A 25,121-nucleotide genomic window follows, 5' to 3' on the forward strand; every position below is an offset into this window, starting at 1 on the left:
TGCATTTGAATCAGGATGCCGGTGTTGCAGCATGTGTAAGTGTAATGGTCGACGGGGTGGCTGGAGAGGTATGTACTACGACAATGTGGGTATGTGATCACTCTCTTCCAGTCACGGCAACACAACAGTTTTATCTAGTAAATGATTACACAAGTCATTAAAAGTTACCAACAGCAAAATTTATTATATACAATAGCAAACTTCTAACAGTAAAGACAATATGCAATCACGTCGCCCAAAGCGTTACTCTACAAGTTATAAGGTACAGTACAATTATATATAGTTACAACAGTAGAAAGATTTTACATGCGCTTCATTGAGTAGAGTGCCTCCGGCAAGCCGGGTGTAAACTTACAGGTTATTCATGGTTTTCTTCCCTACAATGGAGATGCAACCATCCAACTCTCAGTGATTCGTCTCTCTCTTTCAACCGTTAATCGAAGAAATTTCTCATCTCCGTTATTTCTATTGTGACGTAAAATCCTAGATACGAAACCTTCTAAAACACCTCGCTATGACGTCACAACATGGCGGCGCCCATGTCGAGACGTAGCTTACCTGAGGCAGCACAAGTCAACACCAAAGTCGCTACATACATTACGCCACATCAGGTAGACTGATGGAACGAGGTGAAGAGAAGGCTTGGATCTGTTTTACATACTAATTCCAACGGTATGAGCTCTCGTAATCTAAAGATCACGGTAAACTATATGTTGCAGTGCACTGGCACGGAACAACACTACATGGACAGTGTAACTGATACCGCGGGAATAAGTATACCCAAAATACGTCATAAGTAGTAAAGATATCTATATAGGGTAATTATTATCGATTACCCTGTACATTACATAAGCGATTCGATGTGGAGCTTTGGAGTCACATACCCTACCCTGTATACGAACAGACAGACAGACAGATTATTTATTAAAGTTACCCCTGTTATACATATATACAAACTAATTAAACATATATTTACATAAGGGCCATTCCATACGGAATTATGAGAGACTAAAATTCTTTAAAAATTGCATGTACATGTATTATGAATAACAATAATTAAAAGTTATATTGGGCACAATGTGTTAAGCCCATTTCCGGTGTCCCCCGCCGTGATATTGCTGGAATATTGCTAAAAGCGGCGTAAAACTAAACTCAGTCAGTCAGTCAGTCAGTAAAAGTTATATAATACGGATTTTGGTGTATTTAGTAGGATAATATTGCATATTGTGTTCCAGCCATCCTATGCACAACATTCAAAGAGATTCATACGCAACTGATGGAGGAAGTTCAGGGCCCCTGCACCAACAGGAATGGCCAGGCGGTACCACACTTTGCACATAAGGACTTCGGCATTGTCTTATTTAATTAATTAAGAACTTGTTTTATAAATGGGAAATGTAAGGAGAAACACTAAAGTGTTGTCCCATAATATTTCTATTTTCCTAATATCTTAGTCGACCAGCCTTCATAAATACAACAACTTTACTTTTATCAATATTTATTTTCAATTTCCACTTGTTACAATACGAAACTAGCTTGTCTAGCCTCTTTTGCAGACTTATAACTGTAAAGTCAAAAAGAGCAATATCATCAGCAAACAATAGGATGAACAGCTCAACTAAGTCTAGATTGATACCCCTCTGACCATCAGCAGATAGACAATCCTAGTTGATAAACAAAGCAAAACATAATTTCTATCTAATTATGAGCAGCAAACCACAATTATACTGAATATCTTAGAAATATATTCAGGTTACAAACCAAAATTACAAGGCATTCTACAATTATTACTCAAGATAAGATTTGTTCATTGCATATGCCAGCAACACGTTACCCTTACGTGTTTATCATGTACACTGTATCAGTATATCACATGGCCATCATATCATATATGTTACGTCAATCAGGATTACGCCATTAAATGCACTGCGCATGTATCATTTTATTTTACTGGGACAGGTGACGCAAAGTAGGCCACAATCTCCTGGCTGAACACGAGACAAACATGGAGTCCACACCGCTTCTTGAAAACAAGGCTAAAGAAGAGAAGTCTAAGCTAGGAAATCTACTCAAGGCCAACATTGTGTTTCTTGTTTACCAGCTGTCTATCAATGTCCATGATCCAGTGTTAACACAATACCTTTACCAGAGGTACTCCGAGGAGGTGTTCGGCAACAGCACAAAGTCAGCCAGTACTGCTAATCAAACGTCCAAGTGTTACGTCAATGAGTCGGATCCAGGATACCTGTTACAGGAAAGGGTTCAGGTTCTTACTTCCAACTGTCAGACAATACTCACAGCTATCGGAAACTCTACAGCGTTAATTAGCTGTATGTTCTTGGGGGCGTATTCTGATTTTCTTGGTCGACGATTTCTCTTCATATTACCTTTAGTCGGCCAGATTCTGAAGAATGTATTGACGATATTTGTTATTTACTGGAATCTAGATCTGAAATACCTGTACGTTAGCGAGGTGATTGAAGGTGTTTCGGGAGGATATAATGGTGTGATTCTGGCTACCTATGCCTACACGGCTGACAACACACCACCTAAGAACTCACGGACAGTTGGCATTGCTGTGCTAGATTTCACCACCTACCTAGCAGCCGCAGTTTCCCAAGTGATTACTGGATACTTCATCAAATACCTAGGTTACCTCTACCCGTCCATAACTACGACTTCGCTAATGCTTCTGTCACTAATTCTTGTCGTTGTTCTTCTTCCTGAAACTATCAACAAAGATAGAAGATCCCAGTACCCATCTCCGGTGAAGGCGGTGAAAAATGTTTTTGGATTCTACTTTTCAAAAGATTTTGGACAAACAAGAAGTCTTTTCTGGCTTTCGCTGACAGCGTATTTCATAACATATTTTAGTTTGAGTGGTGTCTTTTTTCTGGAGTATCTTTTCCAGCTGAACCTGCCATTCTGTTGGGGACCAGAGCTCATCGGCTATTTCAATATGGCGTTGGCCCTTTCCAGACAAATTCTTGGGATTCCAGTCATCAAACTACTTCATTTATGCACCTCCGACCCAGGACTATGTATCATAACATCTGTCATACTGGCCGTATCCTACGTCCTAAATGGTGTGGCCAACACTGACGTCATGCTCTTCCTGTGTAAGTTATTCTACATCTTCAGAAGACTTGTATATATTAATACTGTTTAGTCTTTGCGGTTGAGTAAAGTGGATTGTTTTGTTGCAGGTGTTTTGCCCAGTGGTATTGCAGCTCCTTTGTTGCCAGCACTGCGGGCTATCATGTCACGGATGGCCCCTCCTGAAATGCAGGGTGAGTATGCAGGTATATTTTGATGGAATGAGTGAGTGAGTGAGTTAATATTTAACGTCACATCGGCAATATTTCAGCCATATTGTGACGACAAAACGTTATGTACTAAGAATAGACATATGTATACTTATTTAAAAACCTGCCAGCGAAGGACAGTATAACGACTAGAATGTCACAAATCGATTAAAACTAGTTTGAGTTCAGTGTAAAATGTTAAATCATTTCAAAACAACACAATATAAAATCGGGCTATAGATCGCCAACAACTGAAGGTAGATCACCATACTAGGGACCATGGGGACTTACAGTACAATTGCTTCCTGCATGGGACCTAGCTGGATTTACACCATCCCCTCAGCCGCTGGTGATGGAAGGGAAACTTAGCCATAAACATAAAATAACAAATAGTCTACGTTTAACATTTTGATGGACATGTCAGACATGCAAACAGAATGAAAACATGGATCATCGTAGATAGATATGGATGGACATTGACACGAGTGCAATCAGAGACATAACAATAGAGGGTCCCATGATATCAATATTCAAATAGATATTACAGATTTAAACAATCGGGCGAAATGCCTATGATAATAATTAAGAGAACGTTGTAATCAAATTTACATACATAACGCAATTTTCACAATTATGAGAAACCTTCATTTACAAGCTTGGAAATGTCTTGGAAAGATGATGCTTCCAAGACATTTCCAATTTTGGAAAGATGGTGTTTCCAAGACATTTATTTACGATCTTAATTATATCCTCAACTCATGGCCATGATGAAACAGACTTGATAACGTGTCAATGGTGATGTGAGCTTTCCTATCTCAGTGGTGACATGCTTTCCAAAATGCAAAGGAGAGCCACACGTTCATCTTTTGTACAAAGCTGGTATGAGAGGCTTAACTAGACTAACATTTTAGTCTTTGAGAAGCATAACTAGACTAACATTTTAGTCTCTGAAATGAGTGAGTGAGTTTGGTTTTACACCGCTTTTTGCAATATTCCAGCAACATAACGTTCTGACACCAGAAATGGGCTTCACACATTGTTCCCATGTGGGAAATTGAACCCGGTTCTTCAGCATGACGAGCGAACGATTCAACCACTAGACTATCCCACCGCCCCTTCTCTGAAATGAACATATTTTACAGAAAAACGGTTCATAAATAATAATCATAACATATAAGAGAAAGGAGCCCTGAAGCTTTCTCCATTATCAGAAACCATGGTAATCAAGACTTGCCACATATTCTAGACTTGCATGGGATTCCTTGCATATATTTGTTTCAGGGTCTGTATGGCAGACTAAGGTATAACCATCAATGTGATCAGCACACAGCGAGAATCTTCAACTGGTTTATAGGAAATAAAGTAAACTGTTCCTTTTCTGGAGCTTTACTTAATAAATCTACAGATCATCAGACTATAACTTTATTATCTCATTTAGGTGTCCATGAACCATTTCCATGGTCTGAAAGCCACAACGTCTCCAATTAACCGTGATTACAAACATATGCACTTCCATAAAAATAAATATATAGAATGTCCAATGACATCTTTGAGTTCAATACAAAACATCCAAATGCACTTGTATGACGTTCCATATTTATTATATATCCCCTTATCTTGCGTTACTTAATAAAAGAAATCATAGCATAGCAATGTAAAACCAACAGGGGTTCAATACGGAATCTTGGCTGCAATACGGAGTTACTATCCTAAGTTTACATGGGTATATAATAATCCTGCAAACTGAAACTGGAAATACATGACAAATAGAAGTGGAAAAGGCATGAGAGTGCAGACAGAAACGTATTGTTTATTACAAATGTTTTCTAAACTCATTTGTTTAACATGTGTGTACCGATTAGTGTAAAGGAGAGACAGTGTAAACAACTTGACATTCCAGGTGAAACTATTCAAAACACAAATCCTAGATTAGTTGCTGCATAAGAAGCTGATTGTATTTTCCAAAACATGCATTACAATAATGAAACCATGTGTTTCTGAAACGCTATGAAATAGTGACGATAACATGTGGTGAGTGAGTGAAGGTTACGCCACTTTAGCAATTTTCCAGCAATATCACGGCGGGGACACCAGAAATGGGCTTCACACATTGTACGCATGTGGGGATTCGAACCCGGGTGTTTGGCGTGGCGAGCGAACGCTTTAACCACTAGGCTACCCCACAACCCCGACGGTAACATGTAAACGATAAGGTGAGCTTATCTTCCTCTAACAGTGAACATTGATTTCAGGATCACTGTTTGCGAGTATCGGACTTGTGAACATCATCTCATCGGGTACTGGGATGATAATTTTCAACGAGATGTATAATGCCACTGTGAAGATGCTCCGTGGATTTGTTTTCTTCGCCGGTGCGGGATGCCAACTGTTGTGTGCAGTTATCATAGTGTGAGTACAGGTCTTGTTGCGAGTATTGAACATTCAGGACGTCCATAGATAACCCGACCAATAGATAGTCTCCCTATCTATTTCAGTATCTTTGTATGTTTACATTTCATGGATAGGATTGTATTGTATACGAAAGACTAATGCTGCTAGTTTTGCAGCATACATATTTTCTCATTGATTAGTTTCTCATTGCTTCGATTATTTCAAATTTCTTTCAACAACCTGAAAATCCGTGTATTTTCTCGCTGCTTCTAATATTTTCTCCGTGTTCTTAAATGTTTTAGTATTTTCTCGTTATTTCGTTCATTTTGCGAGATTTTCAGTATTTACGTTACTTGAAATGACAAGAAAATATTCAAAACTTGAAGTAACCAGAAATAGATAAAAGTAACGAGAAATTCCGCTGAAACAACAATAGTGGCAGCATTAGGCTTGTGTAGTATGTTTATTTGGTATATTTCGACAAATAATGGTAAGGACCATCTTCATCTCGCATACGACCTGTGAAGATCCGGGGTAGAATAGGTCTTCAGCAACCCATTCTTGTCATAACAGGCGACAATGCTTGTCGTAAAAGGCGACTAACGGGATCGGGTGGTCAGGCTCGCTGACTTGGTTGACACATGTCATCGGTTCCCAATTGCGCAGATCGATGCTCATGCTGTTGATCACTGGATTGTCTGGTCCAGACTCGATTATTTACACACCGCCGCCATATAGCTGGAATATTGCTGAGTGCGCCGTAAAACTAAACTCACTCACTCACTCATCTCGCATACAGTGTCAGTGTATGTACCCACTGAGATTTTTGCAAGAGGTAACCGTTAGATGTCACATCGTGCAAATGAAAAAAAAATGAGATATTAAGTAAATACATATTCATGTGTTGCAGAGTGTTCTTGTGTATCTCCCGCCGCAGGAGTGTAACTGATACCTCCACTGTTGGCCTCAATGACTGAACGCCAGGCCTCATCATCTACCAACACAAGTCTGTCACCGACACGACCATGTGACTGTCACGCGACTCGCGTGTGTGTTATGCAACATGGCCGTAAGTGCCTGCGCATTTGTATATTCAGCTAATCTAGTTGAGCCGTGGGTCCCCTGTTGCTACTTTTCGCTTGTTATGCATTGTACCCTCTTGTAGAGGAGTTTACTAGTATTTTGTATATGTGACTCCCGTCACTGTTTCTGATTTTATAAGGGAGATATAAGCTTTATACCGCTCCCACCTTTATGTATACCCCTTATTTGATCAGGGTTTTTGTTAACTACAAAATTGTACAAACTATTGTCTCAATATCCACCTATATCTAATTGTAGTAGAGCTAACGCTCTTCTTATACATGTATTCCCCTTCACTGTACATACGCTTACAAGTGAGTTATGGTCGTTTATGTACCCAAGTATTAGCACACTTCTTTGTTGGACAGAGTCTAGGTGCCAACCTTCACCCTCGCGTGAGGTATGTCCTCTGCGACGTCCACGCGGTTACGTTATAGCTGGACCTGGCCAGTTATCCGACACACCTGGGGAAAGTTAGACTGCTGTGTGCATGTCGGCCTACTACCAGTTGTCAATTGCCGCATCGTGGGGACCGAACATGGGAGCTCAAGACTGGTTTTTGTGATGGTACATCTTGTTCTGGTCTGTTTGTCCTATTGATCACTTTGGGTGTTAAATGTTTATTGGCCCGATACTCTCCCTGTAAGTGGCGGTAGTTACGGTGGAGTAATCAATAACACGGAAGGCCTCTGACAGGTAATTAAGGGCAACAATGGAGTGTGTTAATTGAATCACAACACCTAGCTGATTGCAATTAGACAAGGGGCAATTAAGCAAGCTGGATACAGGTGTAATTAACAGGTGTATTAATTTCATTAGCCCGCACAGAGCTAGACTGAACACTGGGTTGTTGTTTTTTAGGGTGTCAGCCCGATCTGTCGACAAATGAAAAATAGGATTTTGCTAACCGTCGACAAAACAAAACCCGGAGTGTCGACATCGCGTGGTCAACATACCGTGACGGTGTTAATTAATGAAAGAGAATGTTTGCTTAGCGGTTTGCAAGTGGCTATGGCGGCTACAGCTATGCTCGTATCATGAGTAAATGAATTAAGTTGATTAAAAAGAATGTCTTTTTAACAATTTGCAAGAGAATTAAGGTTGCAAAAACAGACTATTATTTTACGTTATGCGAGTGGAAGGATTACCATTTTGGAGTTTAACATGCAACAACATCCGGAAAGAAACAGCTTACAAATTATTTTGTGATATTGGGAGTAGAAGGATTATCGAAATGCTGTTGTAAACATTTAGCATTTGGGTATATATAATAGATCATGAATATTTTGTTACCCATGTCAAAATGGCAAACGCTATGGTGCGCGTTACATTGATTGACAAAATTCATAGAGGTCAGAATCTTTACCACAATGGATTCAAGTACAGAGTCAACAGACGCAGAGCTCAAAAAACATACTGGAGATGTACAGATGCAACCTGTCCATATATAAAGGAGTTTTGGCAAGAAGAAATAACTGGACTCATCTTTTATATATTTATTACTTATACACCTGCAGAAATCACTTGTTTATATAAAACACACACACAAAATATATTGTGTGAGCTTTATGAAATATATATACAAATATGTTATATTGTGTGACATATGATACATGCATGTTGTTATATTGACTGAATAACTATGTTGTCTACTATATATATCACACTCTGTTTTAATTGGTTTGTTAATTTCGATGACACTGGGAGTGAAGTCACTCATGTAGAACATCACCTCCCTTTTCCCGGACTGTCGACAAGTAATTTGGACGGATTATTTCTTGTTGTCGACAGTCCGGGCATAAACCGTTTTTGACAGCACGGGCCAAGTCGGGCTGAACAGAGACTAACACTTTTGATTGAGGCTATGTTGTGAATGGAGAGAGAAAAGGGCTTCACTTAAACGAACCAGTTATCTTTACATGTGGCATTTTGTAACATCACACATTGATATTTAGGTAGATATAATTCTATTCTATGGATTTAAACACAAATCAGAATACATGGGTGGGGTTTAGCCCGGGCCACGCTTGTGATACAGTGTCTTTGTTGAGAATATATAGAAAAGAGAGCTTCACTTTCAGCAACGTTTTCACTTCAAATACTACACTTTGAGACTCTGTGAAGTGATATGTAGGTAGATATAATACTAATCTATGGATATAAACACATTTCAAGATACATGTGTGAGGTTTAAGTTGTTTTTGACAGCACGGGCCAAGTCGGGCCGAACAGAGACTAAACACTTTTGATTGAGGATTTTGTTTTCCGAGGACTTTTTTTCCTAAAATCGTTGGGAATGGAGAGAGAAAGGGGCTTCAATTTTACTTTACTTTATGAAGCGGTATTTAGGTAGATATGATAACATTTTGTGTTTCATGTGTATTAGTATTTATAAGCATATGCATACGCGCTGGCTAACTGATTTGGGCTGGTATTGTTTACAATGAAAACACTTAAGAATTTTGTGTGTGTGAATGCATACCTTGTTTGATCCTTCATAAAATATGACAAAAGGTTGAGATGTAAAATATTTCTTTTAATATACGTAATCATGTCATATTTGCCCATTGACACTCGCCAATATCCACTTCTCTTTAACATAAACATCCTGTGCTGATTCAGCATGAGACAATAAAGGTTAATTAGGGAACCCCAATATCTTAATTAAGGAAAGAAAAGCAGTCAAAACACTGTCACTTCCTGCCCAGGACCCCAGGATGTCACACGCCAAGAGAAGTAAGCAACCTTCCCACATAGACATATCAAGGAAAACACATAACAACAAGACGGTGTCTTGTCTATGGGAATCTCGGTATGTAGTCATTGTTGTTGTGTGTTTTTCATCGTTAACTATACATTTGTGAAGGCAGGAAGTGTATCTACCCAAATGTGCAGATTTCGTTTTAATATTCTGCAATCCATTTTTAGTATTACCCGACTTTTCTTGGCCCGACTTTTAGGCCATCCTCTTATTATCCCCCACTCATTAGGTGTCACCAGTCAATATATGGTCTGATCCCTGAGCTAGTCTATTAAGGCGAGTTTACTTAGCTAGTTAGCTTGTTTCTAGCGACTCTGTTGTTGTGCTTGGGGTGCAAGCTCATTCATGCTTGAGCAGGTACTTAGCTTTAATAAATGGTTGTATCCAACAATCGGGTTGTGTATGTATTTGCTTACTATTCTGGATCATTTTCCGTCCAGTCTCCCTGGACGGTAGTTGGCGCCGTGACAGTGGCGTCCGTTGTTGATGTTGTCGTCAAGGAACGAGGATGATACTGAGTTATTACTCTTGAAATGAACATAACTGCCAGGAAACGTTTGATATATTTATCATTAAAGTTTTAATCCATTATGAGATTTGTAGGGAAGGATGATCGGTGCTTTCGGGAGTATCAGTTTTAATTGTAGGTTGGCTATAGAGTGTGTCTAGTGTGGATCGGAGATGCTTGTAAAACTTGAAACAGGCAAAAATGATAATTTTGACATAGGTAACACAGAGACTCTATCTATCATAACACTAGGAAAATGAGAACGAGAATCATCCAAACCAACCCAATGTCAATAGCATGAGGATTACAATGGCTTCTGGAAAGGCATGAGCAGTCTGCTTGAACAGAGATACTTTCACTTTCACAAACATGGTGGCAATAAATCAACAAATTTTGAAGACAAAACTATGACGTCATGCTCTTCCTGTGTATTACCTATTCTGTTAGGAATATCTCACGTGTACGAAATGTGTAACTCCACCGGATGACACACACAAGTTATTTCAGGCTAGGGGCGGTGGGGTAACTTAGTAGTTAAAGCGATCGCTCGTCACGCCGAAGACCTGGGTTCGATTCCCCACATGGGTACAATGTGTGAAACCCCTTTGGTGTCCTCCGCCGGACTATTGCTAGAATAATGCTAAAAGCGGCGTAAAACCATACTCACTTACTCATTTCAGGATAGTGAGCCATCCGATATTAACCAACATATACAACAGAAAAGGAGAATAAAACAAGATCTGATTCTCGGGGGGATGCTGAAAGAACGTACATTTGAATCAGGATGCCGATGTTGCAGCCTTTTTAAGCGATTTGATGTGGAGCTTTGGAGCCACATACCCTACCCTGTATAGCCTAGCGTTTAAGGTTGGCTCGTATTGTAAAATGTTGCAGCCCATTTCTGTTCCCCGCCGTCCTGGAATATTGCAGTCATTCAGTCAGTCAGTCAGTCAGTCAGTATACGTTTTGGTGTATTTAGTAGGCTAATATTGCATATTCTGTTCCAGCCATCCTATGCACAACATTCAAAGAGATTCATACGCAACTGATGGAGGAAGTTAAGGCCCCTGCACCAACAGGAATGGCCAGGCGGTACCACACTTTGCACATAAGGACTTCGGCATTGTCTTATTTAATTAATTAAGAACTTGTTTTATAAATGGGAAATGTAAGGAGAAACACTAAAGTGTTGTCCCATAATATTTCTATTTTCCTAATGTCTTAGTCGACCAGCCTTCATAAATATAATAACTTGACTTTTATCAATATTTATTTTCAATTTCCACTTGTTACAATACGAAACTAGCTTGTCTAGCCTCTTTTGCAGATCTATAACTGTAAAGTCAAAAAGCGCAATATCATCAGCAAACAGTAGGATGAACAGCTCAACTACATCTAGATTGATACCCCTCTGACCATCAGCAGATAGACAATCCTAGTTGATAAACAAAGCAAAACATAATTTCTAGCTAATTATGAGCAGCAAACCACAATTATACTGAATATCTTAGAAATATATTCAGGTTACAAACCAAAATTACAAGGCATTATACAATTAATACTCAAGATAAGATTTGTTTATTGCATATGCCAGCAACACGTTACCCTTACGTGTTTATCATGTACACTGTATCAGTATATCACATGGCCATCATATCATATATGTTACGTCAATCAGGATTACGCCATTAAATGCACTGCGCATGTATCAGGGCAGTTTTCTGGGACAGGTGACGCAAGGTAGGCCACAATCTCCTGGCTGAACACGAGACAAACATGGAGTCCACACCGCTTCTTGAAAACAAGGCTAAAGAAGAAAAGTCTAAGCTAGGAAATCTACTCAAGGCCAACATTGTGTTTCTTGTTTACCAGCTGTCTGTCAATGTCCATGATCCAGTGTTAACACAATACCTTTACCAGAGGTACTCCGAGGAGGTGTTCGGCAACAGCACAAAGTCAGCCAGTACTGCTAATCAAACATCCAAGTGTTACGTCAATGAGTCGGATCCAGGATACCTGTTACAGGAAAGGGTTCAGGATCTTACTTCCAACTGTCAGACAATACTCACAGCTATCGGAAACTCTACAGCGTTAATTAGCTGTATCTTCTTGGGGGCGTATTCTGATTTTCTTGGTCGACGATTTCTCTTCATATTACCTTTAGTCGGCCAGATTCTGAAGAATGTATTGACGATATTTGTTATTTACTGGAATCTAGATCTGAAATACCTGTACGTTAGCGAGGTGATTGAAGGTGTTTCGGGAGGATATAATGGTGTGATTCTGGCTACCTATGCCTACACGGCTGACAATACACCACCTAAGAACTCACGGACAGTTGGCATCGCTGTGCTAGATTTCACCACCTACGTAGCTTCTGCAGTTTCCGAAGTTATTACTGGATACTTCATCAAATACCTAGGTTACCTCTACCCGTCCATAACTACGACTTCGCTAATGCTTCTGTCACTAATCCTTGTCGTTGTTCTTCTTCCTGAAACTATCAACAAAGATAGAAGATCCCAGTACCCATCTCCGGTGAAGGCGGTGAAAAATGTTTTTGGATTCTACTTTTCAAAAGATTTTGGACAAACAAGAAGTCTTTTCTGGCTTTCGCTGACAGCGTATTTCATAACATATTTTAGTTTGAGTGGTGTCTTTTTTCTGGAGTATCTTTTCCAGCTGAACCTGCCATTCTGTTGGGGACCAGAGCTCATCGGCTATTTCAATATGGCGTTGGCCCTTTCCAGACAAATTCTTGGGATTCCAGTCATCAAACTACTTCATTTATGCACCTCCGACCCAGGACTATGTATCATAACATCTGTCATACTGGCCGTATCCTACGTCCTAAATGGTGTGGCCAACACTGACGTCATGCTCTTCCTGTGTAAGTTATTCTACATCTTCAGAAGACTTGTATATATTAATACTGTTTAGTCTTTGCGGTTGAGTAAAGTGGATTGTTTTGTTGCAGGTGTTTTGCCCAGTGGTATTGCAGCTCCTTTGTTGCCAGCACTGCGGGCTATCATGTCACGGATGGCCCCTCCTGAAATGCAGGGTGAGTATGCAGGTATATTTTGATGGAATGAGTGAGTGAGTGAGTTAATATGTAACGTCACATCGGCAATATTTCAGCCATATTGTGACGACAAAACGTTATGTACTAAGAATAGACATATGTATACTTATTTAAAAACCTGCCAGCGAAGGACAGTATAACGACTAGAATGTCACAAATCGATTAAAACTAGTTTGAGTTCAGTGTAAAATGTTAAATCATTTCAAAACAACACAATATAAAATCGGGCTATAGATCGCCAACAACTGAAGGTAGATCACCATACTAGGGACCATGGGGACTTACAGTACATTTGCTTCCTGCATGGGACCTAGCTGGATTTACACCATCCCCTCAGCCGCTGGTGATGGAAGGGAAACTTAGCCATAAACATAAAATAACAAATAGTCTACGTTTAACATTTTGATGGACTTGTCAGACATGCAAACAGAATGAAAACATGGATCATCGTAGATAGATATGGATGGACATTGACACGAATGCAATCAGAGAGATAACAATAGAGGGTCCCATGATATCAACATTCAAATAGATATTACAGATTTAAACAATCGGACGAAATGCCTATGATAATAATTAAGAGAACGTTGTAATCAAATTTACATACATAACACAATTTTCACAATTATTAGAAACCTTTATTTACGATCTTAATTATATCCTCAACTCATGGCCATGATGAAATAGACTTGATAACGTGTCCATGGTGATGTGAGCTTTCCTATCTCAGTGGTGACACGCTTTACAACGACAACCACATGCTTTCCAAAATGCAAAGGAGAGCCACACGTTCATGTTTTGTACAAAGCTGGTATGAGAGGCATGACTAGACTAATATTTTAGTCTTTGAAAAGCATAACTAAACTAACATTTTAGTCTCTGAAATGAGTGAGTGAGTTTGGTTTTACGCCGCTTTTAGCAATATTTCAGCAACATAACGTTCTGACACCAGAAATGGGCTTCACACATTGTTCCCATGTGGGAAATTGAACCCGGTTCTTCAGCGTGACGAGCGAACGATTCAACCACTAGACTACCCCACCGCCCCTTCTCTGAAATGAACATATTTTACAGAAAAACGGTTCATAAATAATAATCATAACATAAAAGAGAAAGGAGCCTGAGGCTTTCTCCATTATCAGAAACCATGGTAATCAAGACTTGCCACATATTCTAGACTTGCATGGGCTTCCTTGCATATAATTGTTTCAGGGTCTGTATGGCAGACTAAGGTATAACCATCAATATGATCTGCACACAGCGAGAATCTTCAACTGGGTTAAAGGAAATAAAGTAAACTGTTCCTATTCTGCAGCTTTACTCAATTAATCTACAGATCATCAGACTATAACTTTATTATCTCCATGAACCATTTCCATGGTCTGAAAGCCACAACGTCTCCAATTGACCGTGATTACAAACATTATGCACTTCCATAACAATAAATATATTCATGCCAATAATGATTGTCACCCCCTTCAATTTTCTTTATTGGGTGTGGGGGGTTGGGGTGGGGAGGACCATTATTGGCAGGAGTATATATAGAATGTCCCATGACATCTTTGAGTTCAATACAAAACATCCAAATGCACTTGTATGACGTTCCATATGTATTAATATACCCCCTTATCTTGCGTTACTTAATAAAAGAAATCATAGCGTAGCAATGTAAAACCGACAGGGGTTCAATACGGAATCTTGGCTGCAATACGGAGTTACTATCCTAAGTTTACATGGGTATATAATAATCCTGCAAACTGAAACTGGAAATGCATGACAAATAGAAGTGGAAATGGCATGAGAGTGCAGACAGAAACGTATTGTTTATTACAAATGTTTTCTAAACTCATTTGTTTAACATATGTGTACCGATTAGTGTAAAGGAGAGACAGCGTAAAAAACTTAACATTCCAGGTGAAACTATTCAAAACACAAATCCTAGATTAGTTGCTGCATAAGAAGCTGATTGTATTTTCCAAAACATGCATTACAATAATGAAACCATGTGTTTCTGAAACGCTATGAAATAGTGACGATAACATGTAGTGAGTGAGTGAAGGTTACGCCACTTTAGCAATTTTCCAGCAATATCACGGCGGGGGACACCAGAAATGGGCTTCACACATTGTACGCATGTGGGGATTCGAACCCGGGTGTTTGGCGTGGCGAGCGAACGCTTTAACCACTAGGCTACCCCACAACCCCGACGGTAACATGTAAACGATAAGGTGAGCTTATCTTCCTCTAATAGTGAACATTGATTTCAGGATCACTGTTTGCGAGTATCGGACTTGTGAACATCATCTCATCGGGTACTGGGATGATAATTTTCAACGAGATGTATAATGCCACTGTGAAGATGCTCCGTGGATTTGTTTTCTTCGCCGGTGCGGGATGCCAACTGTTGTGTGCAGTTATCATAGTGTGAGTACATGTCTTGTTGCGAGTATTGAACATTCAGGACGTCCATAGATAACCCGACCAATTGATGGTCTCCTAATCTATTTCAGTATCTTTGTATGTTTACATTTCATGGATAGGATTATATTGTATAAAAGACTAATGTTGCTAGTTTTGCAGCATACATATTTTCTCATTGATTAGTTTCTCATTGCTTCGATTATTTCAAATTTCTTTCAACAACCTGAAAATCCGTGTATTTTCTCGCTGCTTCTAATATTTCTCGGTGTTCTTAAATGTTTTAGTATTTTATCGTTATTTCGTTTATTTTTTCGAGATTTTCAGTATTTACGTTACTTGAAATGACAAGAAAATATTCAAAACTTGAAGTAACCAGAAATAGATAGAAGTAACGAGAAATTCCGCTGAAACAACACTAGTGGCAGCATTAGGCATGTGTAGTATGTTTATTTGGTATATTTGAAATATTTGATATATTTCGACAAAAAAATGGTAAGGACCATCTTCATCTCGCATACAGTGTCAGTGTATGTACCAGCTGAGATGTTTGCAAGAGGTAACCGTTAGATGTCACATCGTGCAAATAAAAAAAATGAGATATTAAGTAAATACATATTCATGTGTTGCAGAGTGTTCTTGTATATCTCCCGCCGCAGGAGTGTAACTGATACCTCCACTGTTGGCATCAATGACTAAACGCCAGGCCTCATCATCTACCAACACAAGTCTGTCACCGACACGACCATGTGACTGTCACGCGACTCGCGTGTGTGTTATGCAACATGGCCGTAAGTGCCTGCGCAATTGTATATTCAGCTAATCTAGTTGAGCCGTGGGTCCCCTGTTGCTACTTTTCGCTTGTTATGCATTGTACCCTCTTGTAGAGGAGTTTACTAGTTTTTTGTATATGTTACTCCCGTCACTGTTTCTGATGTTATAAGGGAGATATAAGCGTTTATACCGCTCCCACCTTTATGTATACCCCTTATTTTATCAGGGGTTTTGTTAACTACAAAATTTTACAAACTATTGTCTCAATATCCACCTATATCTAATTGTTGTAGAGCTAACGCTCTTCTTATACATGTATTCCCCTTCACTGTACATACGCTTACAAGTTACTTATGGCCGTTTATGTACCCAAGTATTAGCACACTTCTTTGTTGGACAGAGTCTAGGTGCCAACCTTCACCCTCGCGTGAGGTATGTCCTCTGCGACGTCCGCGCGGTTACGTTATAGCTGGACGTGGCCAGTTATCCAACACACCTGGGGAAAGTTAGACTGCTGTGTGCATGTCGGCCTACTACCAGTTGTCAATTGCCGCATCGTGGGGACCGAACATGGGAGCTCAAGACTGGTTTTTGTGATGGTATATCTTGTTCTGGTCTGTTTGTCCTATGGATCACTTGGGGTTTTAAATGTTTATTGACCCAATACTCTCCCTGTAAGTGGCAGTTGTTGGGTCCTTATTATCATCTCCCACTCATTAGGTGTCACCAGTCAATATATGGTCTGATCCCTGAGCTAGTCTATTAAGGCGAGTTTACTTAGCTAGTTAGCTTGTTGTTTCTAACGGCTTGTTGTTGTGCTTGAGGTGCAAGCTCATTCATACTTGAGCAGGTACTTAGCTTTAATAAATGGTTGTATCCAACAATCGGGTTGTGTATTTGCTTACTATTCTGGATCATTTTCCGTCCAGTCTCCCTTCGACGGTAGTTGGCGCCATGACAGTGGCGTCCGTTGTTGATGTTGTCGTCAAGGAACGAGGATGATACTGAGTTATTACTCTTGAAATGAACATAACTGCCAGGAAACGTTTTATATATTTATCATTAAAGTTTTAATCCATTATGAGATTTGTTGGATGATCGGTGCTTTCCGGAGTATCAGTTTTAATTGTAGTTTGGCTATAGAGTGTGTCTAGTGTGGATCGGAGATGCTTGTAAAACTTGAAACAGGCAAAAATGATAATTTTGACATAGGTAACACAGAGACTCTATCTATCATAACACTAGGAAAATGAGAAAGAGAATCATCCAAACCAACTCAATGTCAATAGCATGAGGATTACAATGGCTTCTGGAAAGGCATGAGTAGTCTGCTTGAACAGAGATACTTTCACTTTCACAAACATGGTTGCAATGAATCAACAAATTTTGAAGACAAAACTATGACGTCATTGATTATTTAAAACAATGGTTGACTGCTCTTTTTGACACAACTTTCATTAGGAACAGTAAGCTAAATTAGCATAACAGGCACATCTTTTGAATTTGAAACTGTAAATCGAAAATACTTTCATGCAACGAAACACCCAGGATTTTAAACTGTTCGTCTGGCATTTCTTATACCATTTTCTTTAACTATTCTTATTTTCACTATGCATTACATATGCTATTGTTAGAGGTTTGTGAAAATGTTATTCAAATCCTTTCGTTAGTATTTACGTTACATCATAGACTGACACTTTAATATGGAACAAATAGAAAGATTTTTATGAAAAATGTGTTGTTTTGCTTTACACTATTCCAGCTTTATGATATTGCCCTGAAAATAACTGATCTTGGATCAGCAATACCAGTGATTGATAATATGGCATTAATCCATCTAATTAAAAAGTCACTGAGTCATTTAGTCAACGCTGAAGTGACCAATGTTTAGTGACTAAAATGTTTTAGGCTGTTTGATCTTATTTTACTTGTCAAATTCACTTGTCGCATTAGGTAACCACAAAGACGTTTTTGGACCAAAGGTCAGTATAGGCGGACCATATTCCAGCAACCACTAAGTGAGTAAGTGAGTTTAGCTTTACGCCGCACTCAGCAATATTCCAGGTATATGGCGGCGGTCTGTAAATAATCGAGTCTGATCAACAGCAAGAGCATCGATCTGCGCAACTGGGAACCGATGACATGTGTCAACCAAGCCAGCGAGCCTGACCACCCGATCCCGTTAGTCGCCTTTTTACGACAAGCATGGGTTACTTAAGGCTCATTCTAACCCGGACCTTCACGGGTGGCAACCACCAAGTAAAAATAAAACAACACGAAATATTTGGGGAACAGACCAAAGACATTTTGATGAGGACATGTAAAGATTTAAGCAAATAGGAGATATTTGGGGCAATGCATTTATGTGAACTGATCTGGTGTCTGATAAAACTGATCTTCAGCAACCTTTGCTTGTCGTAAGAGGCGACTAACGGGATTATGGTTGACACATGTCATCGTATCCCAATTGCGTAGATCGATGTTAATACTGTTGCTCACTGGATTGTCTGGTCCAGACTCGATTATTTACAGACCGCCGCCATATAGCTGGAATATTGCTGAGTGTGGCGTAAAACTAAACTCACTCTTTTCCCTATCAGTTCCATACTTCTTGTGTCCTCCGCCGGACTATTGCTAGAATAATGCTAAAAGCGGCGTAAAACCATACTCACTCACTCATTTCAGGATATTGAGCCATCCAATATTTACCAACAGATACAACAGAAAAGGAGAATAAAAACAAGATCCTGATTCTCGGGGGGATGCTGAAAGAACGTGCATTTGAATCAGGATGCCGATGTTGCAGCATTTTGAAGCGATTCAGTGTGGTGAGGTGAGGTGAAATTGGGTTTAACGTCGTGCTTGAGAATATTTCGCTCATATGACGACGTGCATGCGTGTGTATGTGTATATGCGGCTGCTTGCACTAGCCCAGAATGAAGCTGATTTTAATAGTGCTAGCCCACTGAGATACCATGCCGCAGTGAAGCCCCACTCAGACACATTATACTGACTCCGAGCCGACCAGTCCTTGTTGTACCCATTAATGCCGAGCGCCATGCAGCGACCAACAAGTACCATCATTTAACGTCTTTTGGTATGACACAGTCGGGGATCGAACCCGCGAACTTCCGCTCTCCGGGCGGACGCTCTAACCACTAAACCACGGAGGCGGCCCGATTCAGTGTGGAGCTTTGGAGTCACATATCCTACCCTGCATACGTTTGGGTGTATTTAGTAGGATAATATTGCATATTCTGTTCCAGCCATCCTATGCACAAAATTCAAAGAGATTCATACGCAACTGATGGAGGAAGTTAAGGCCCCTGCACCAACAGGAATGGCCAGGCGGTACCACACTTTGCACATAAGGACTTCGGCATTGTCTTATTTAATTAATTAAGAACTTGTTTAATAAGGAGAAACACTAAAGTGTTGTCCCATAATATTTCTATTTTATGCATTAGCCAGTGAAATATATCAGCCAACATACATGCATTAAGAGAAGGCAAATCTTAAGTGTAATTCCCGAACAATGTACACTGTTTAAGAGTCTTTCTATAAACGTTCACTTGCCAAGGTGAAGGTCACCGGGAGACACTCCCTGTAGGTATCGAAAAATAACATTCAGTTCTGATTCCACGTCAGCCAATCAGAAAATAGGATAATACAAATACTTTGTAATTAAATTCCAATATAGCTATGCATCCACGAGACCATTCCCTCCACAGTTTAGTTAGCCTCACATGTTTATCTAATCAGTGGCATTTCATATTTCAACACAGCTAAGTTGTTCATAAGTAACAAAAGGTATAATTACGACAGTTTTCCAAACAATATAATTAATAGTATTATTTTAACATTTTTCAACCCTAACAGCAATAATTCCACAATGCCATATCACGAGGGACAGTGAATCACGGGTCGTCACACAACTGATTATCTGAGGTATCGTAGTTGTCTCATATCTCACACATACTAAGTTTATCAGCGTCACTGCATGCATTGGACACGAATTACGACAATAGGCTACAGGTCATTGACTTGGAGCAAGTGAAGCAAGGTGGACCACAATATCTTGGTTGCATGATACTTGACAAACATGGAGTCTACTCCTCTTCTGGGAAACAACGACAAAGAAGAGAAGTCTAAACTGGGAAATCTACTCAAGGCAAACCTTGTGTTTCTTGCTTTCCATTTGGCCATCAATGTCCGTAATCCACTGTTAACGCAATACCTGTACAAGAGGTACTACGATGAGGAGTTCGATAACAGCACTGGGTCTACCAACACTCCAAATCAAACATCCAAGTGTTATGTCAATGAGTCGGATCCAGGATATATGTTACAGGAAAGGGTTCAGGAAAAGACATCGGATATTCAAACTTTAATCACAGTCATCGGAAGCTCCGGAGCACTAGTCAGCTGCATGTTTCTTGGAGCATATTCTGATTTTCTTGGTCGACGATTCCTCTTCATAGTACCTTTGGTCGGCCTGGTTCTGAAGTTTTGGCTATTTTCAGGTGTTATTTACTGGAATCTAGATCTGAGTTACATGTACATTGGTGAGGTGTTTGAAGGTATTTCAGGGGGATATAATGGTGTCATTCTGGCCAGTTATGCCTACACGGCTGACAATACACCACCTAAGAACTCCAGGACAGTTGGCATCGCTTTGATAGATTTCACCACCTACCTCGCAACCGCAGCTTCCCAAGTTATTACTGGATACTTCATCAAAGACCTAGGTTACCTCTACCCGTCTATAACTACTGCTTCGCTAATGCTTCTGTCACTAATCCTTGTCGTTGTTCTTCTCCCGGAAACTATCAACAAAGATAGAAGATCCCAGTACCCGACACCTGTGAAAGCAGTCAAAAATGTCTTCGGATTCTACTTTTCGAAAGACTTTGGTCCAAAGAGGTGTCTTTTTTGGCTCTCACTTTCATCATATTTCATATTATATTTTAGTCAGGCCGGTGTGTATTTTGTTGAATACCTTTTTCAACTGAACCTGCCTTTCTGTTGGGGACCAGAACTCATCGGCTATTTCAATTTGGCGTTGGCCCTTTCCAGGCAATTTCTTGGAATTCCAGTCATCAAACTTCTCCATCTGTGCACCTCAGATCCAGGAATAGGCATCATAGCATCTGTCATTCAGACAGGAGCCTATGTCCTACATGGGTTGGCCAACACTGACCTCATGCTTTTCATGTGTAAGTCACCATTCAGTAAGGAACGCGAATAAATATCTTCACTGTAATAACTTTAAGTTAACTCACAGAGATGGCCTCACAGGGTTTTTGACAAAAGTGTGACAATAAGCTGATGACCCGATACCTTGTCATTGATATATCATTCTACAAAAAGAATATATACATATTAGTTGGTCTTTGGTTTTGTTTAAAGAGGATTGTTTGTTGCAGTTGTTTTACCGAATGGTATTGCAGCTCCTCTGTTGCCGGCTCTGCGGGCTGTCATGTCGAGGATGGCCCCTCCTGAAATGCAGGGTGAGTATGCAGAGAACTAAAGATGGACAGTGTCAGGCTTGTAAAGAGTAAGTTCGAAAGACCGGATATTCCATGAGCGTCAGGCAAAAAATCCTTCCATTTTAAAGCAAAATGTGTGAATGACGGGTGCTACCGGTAGGGCATGACATGCTTTCCCTTTTTGCGAACGGTTGATGTTATTGATCCATTCACATACTTCTCACAGCTATTTCTTCCTTTTTCCCCAAAGCAATATGTTTTTTGAAGATAGTCAAGACTGGGTATTCTTTTGCATTGACGTCCTATATTTGACATTCAGATGCATATGGCAAAACCAGATAAAGAGATGGGTAGTTTTGTTGTAATGAATCGTGTGTAGTAAGTAAGTGAACAGTGACGATCACGGTGATATATAATCGAAGTCTCCATAATCATTAGAAATCGCCACTGTTCGATTTCCCTTACATCATTAGCATGTGTTTTTGAAACGCTATCAAATAGTGATTGTAACATGAAACGATAAGAAGATCTTGATCCATTCGTGAACATTGATTTCAGGATCGCTGTTTGCGGGTATCGGACTTGTGAACATCATCTCATCAGGTACAGGGGTAACAGTTTTCAACGAGATGTATAATGCCACTGTGAAGATGCTCCGTGGTTTTGTCTTCTTCGTCTGTGCGGGATGCCAACTGTTGGCTGGAGTTATCATAGTGTGAGTACAGGTCTTGAACATTCAGAAATCCATAGCACCGGCGTAATGATGGTTCCCTGTCTAAGTTCTGTATTTTTGCATGGTAAGAGTTCTCATTGGTCGTGACATGTGTTGTTGAGTTGACGTTGACAGGTGCAGTAAATAGGGTACCAAAGGTATCCAGAAGAATGGTTAGAATAACTGTTCAGCATAAGTGCATGTCATTCGTAACTACTCGCCTCTTTCCGTGACCTACAAGAAGACTCGTACCTGTATAGTACGCCATTATTGACAAGAATCCTGGCAAACAATCAAATCACGCGTAGCAAAATGTGAAATGTAGTCAAATAGTTTCTTTGCGATTATCGATTCTCATTATCATTTCCGTGATTATGAAATTATCGTGTTATTGATATTTGTTAGCGACATAAGAAACTTACTTAAAGTGACTTTTGTGTTGTATCATAAATTAATTGGCGTTTTCTAAGAGTAGCCATGTTTGGAAATTCAGAGTTATCTTTCCTTGGAAATAGTCCTAGACTATTTTCATCACCGTGCCCATTTGAGCTCAGACAAGGCCCAGTCGTGAACATTGTGACGAGAGGAGTACGAGTCGCCATCCGGCGTGCCGGAATGACACGAGTAGTTACGAATGCAGTACATGTGCCTATAGAGATAAATCGGAAATACTAAAATTCACTTTTGCCTCATTGTGTCAGAAAAGAAAAGGCTAAGATGATGAACAAAAGATATTCATGTTTGCAGAGTGTTCTTGTATACATCACGCAGCGTCCCTGACAAAGATTCATCAGCTGTTGTCATCAACGACAGCAACTGGAAGCCAGACCCCATCGTCACAAAGGACAAGTCTATCACCGACACGACGATGTAGCGTCCATGGCTGATGTTTCAGAGCTTTTGTATAATGCTGATACGGAAGCATTACTCTTGAAATGAACCTGTCCAATACAGGGACCATATCCTAGTCCGGAAAACCTGCGTTTCTGAACAAAACGTTTTATGTACGGTCGAACACCACAACTTCTTGTCCGTTTTGGACATAGGGTATGTGTAGTGACCGTAGCAGAGGGATTCTGATATTAAGTGCCATGACGAGATTGTTGTGAACGCATCATTTCAAAACTTGAAACAGACAAAAATGACATGATCAATATTGATTTGAGTAATACTGAGGTCATTTTCTGATCTTTGTTGATATTGACTCAATCAAGTTCTTAACTTGAGGCCTTAATTGGAACATGTATTACGGCATCCATAATTTGTGTTAGAGTTATTGTGTGTGCGTTAGCTAACACTGACGTCATTTGTTAGCAAATTGCAGACCACAGATTGGACCTACAACTACATTATTTTGAAATCTGCAAATGGAATCTGTCAGTGTCTCACACAATGTATATTGACATGTTTTAAATTGCGACACTATCTCTGTGACATTCCAAATACTGACTTCGGTCCAATAAACTGAAAATGTTGAAGACGTCACGGTATTTCTTTGAACAAGATGTAATCAGTGTAGATTTCAAATATGCCATGTGTGAGGAGCTCGTGATAGAGTTACCTCCCGTCAACTTAACATCTATCTCCCTTTATCATATTTCTCTTCGGCCTCAAGGCGACCATATGATTTTGTTTATTGTTTAACGCGGCATTCAGCAATATTCAAGTTATATGAGGGTGGTCTGTAAATAACCGAGTCAGACAATCCAGTGATCAGCATGAGCATCGATCTACACAGTTGGGATACGATGAAATGTGTCAACCAAGTCAGCGATCCCGTTAGTCGCCTCTTATGACAAGCATGGGTTGCTGAAGACCAATTCTAACCCACATCTTCACAGGTCGCGACCACAAGGGGCTGATTTAGCAGCCCACTGAACCTGATGTAATTAGTGTACCGACGCCGAATAATCTGCCTTAGCATAGGTATTTTGCTCCTTTGTCAATCTCAATCACAGTTCAATCCATTTCAATTGACATGTAATTGCTACAATAAGAACGTAAGTAGGGAACAGTTAGGGTGCAATCTTGAACCACTTTGAATTTGAAAACGAAAGTAAAGTCATCTGAGAAATAATCGTTAGTTTTTGACTATGATAACATTCTCAAAAATATTTATTCCCATACATCTGGGGTGAATGAGAAAGAGTGTTAAGATTTTACACTTTTTGATCATGGAAGCTTACACACTGGGAGGGGTAATATTCCTAGGGGGTAATGAAATGGTTGAAATAGCAGCATAGCTGCAACATTGGTAAAATGGCAGCAAAATAGTCCAATAACCACAGAGGCATGTCGCTTTTAAGCACTTTTAGGAAGTGATATACATCCATACTGAAATATACTTTATCATTTTGGGCCGAATGATACCAGAAGGTTGGTTTTAGGGAAGTTTATAGCACAACAGATAACCTGTACATATTACAGTCTGATAACTGTCAAAGGAGTGGGCTCAAGCACGACGTACAACCCAATTTCACCTCACCTCACCTCACCTCACCTCACCTCACCTCACCTCAAAGGAGTGGGATTAACTGTACAGAGTATTAGCGGACTTTGGAAATGCATCGACTTTGCCCGCCTATCCAAATTATGGTA

At 39.9% G+C, this 25,121-nt stretch overlaps 2 protein-coding genes across 4 annotated transcripts; both read left to right on the forward strand.

Moving 5' to 3' along the window:
• Positions 1–470: 470 nt before the first annotated feature.
• LOC124283181 (solute carrier family 46 member 3-like) lies at positions 471–17,036 on the forward strand. 3 transcript variants are annotated; one of them, XM_046719212.1, is made up of 6 exons: positions 471–672; positions 11,056–11,137; positions 11,779–12,938; positions 13,026–13,109; positions 15,398–15,554; positions 16,181–17,036. In XM_046719212.1, the coding sequence occupies exons 3-6, from the start codon at positions 11,825–11,827 to the stop codon at positions 16,245–16,247; spliced, it is 1,422 nt and encodes a 473-aa protein (XP_046575168.1). In that variant the 5' UTR covers positions 471–672; positions 11,056–11,137; positions 11,779–11,824; the 3' UTR covers positions 16,248–17,036. The 3 variants fall into 3 exon arrangements, with proteins under 3 accessions (XP_046575168.1, XP_046575167.1, XP_046575169.1); XM_046719211.1 differs by lacking the exons at positions 11,056–11,137; positions 11,779–12,938; positions 13,026–13,109; positions 15,398–15,554; positions 16,181–17,036 and adding exons at positions 1,236–1,321; positions 1,960–3,119; positions 3,207–3,290; positions 5,558–5,714; positions 6,607–7,588 and having other exon boundaries at positions 472–672; XM_046719213.1 differs by lacking the exon at positions 471–672 and having other exon boundaries at positions 11,012–11,140.
• Positions 17,037–20,424: 3,388 nt separating this feature from the next.
• On the forward strand, positions 20,425–23,397 carry LOC124283223 (solute carrier family 46 member 3-like). Its single transcript, XM_046719252.1, has 4 exons — positions 20,425–21,070; positions 21,749–21,832; positions 22,370–22,526; positions 23,271–23,397. The coding sequence occupies exons 1-4, from the start codon at positions 20,425–20,427 to the stop codon at positions 23,395–23,397; spliced, it is 1,014 nt and encodes a 337-aa protein (XP_046575208.1).
• Positions 23,398–25,121: the final 1,724 nt, after the last annotated feature.

Source organism: Haliotis rubra, unplaced genomic scaffold, assembly GCF_003918875.1.
Source record: "Haliotis rubra isolate DU_JTF1 unplaced genomic scaffold, ASM391887v1 Scf310, whole genome shotgun sequence".
NCBI lineage: Eukaryota > Metazoa > Mollusca > Gastropoda > Lepetellida > Haliotidae > Haliotis > Haliotis rubra.

Bases quoted from the DNA above. Each gene is read 5' to 3' on its own strand.
- LOC124283181 (XM_046719212.1), top strand. From the start codon at position 11,825: ATGGAGTCCACACCGCTTCTTGAAAACAAGGCTAAAGAAGAAAAGTCT. The intron at 12,939-13,025 runs GTAAGTTATTCT...GTTTTGTTGCAG, and splicing joins TGACGTCATGCTCTTCCTGT to GTGTTTTGCCCAGTGGTATT. The intron at 15,555-16,180 runs GTGAGTACATGT...CATGTGTTGCAG, and splicing joins TTGTGTGCAGTTATCATAGT to AGTGTTCTTGTATATCTCCC.
- LOC124283223 (XM_046719252.1), top strand. From the start codon at position 20,425: ATGGAGTCTACTCCTCTTCTGGGAAACAACGACAAAGAAGAGAAGTCT. The intron at 21,071-21,748 runs GTTACCTCTACC...TGTTTGTTGCAG, and splicing joins ATACTTCATCAAAGACCTAG to TTGTTTTACCGAATGGTATT. The intron at 22,527-23,270 runs GTGAGTACAGGT...TCATGTTTGCAG, and splicing joins TTGGCTGGAGTTATCATAGT to AGTGTTCTTGTATACATCAC.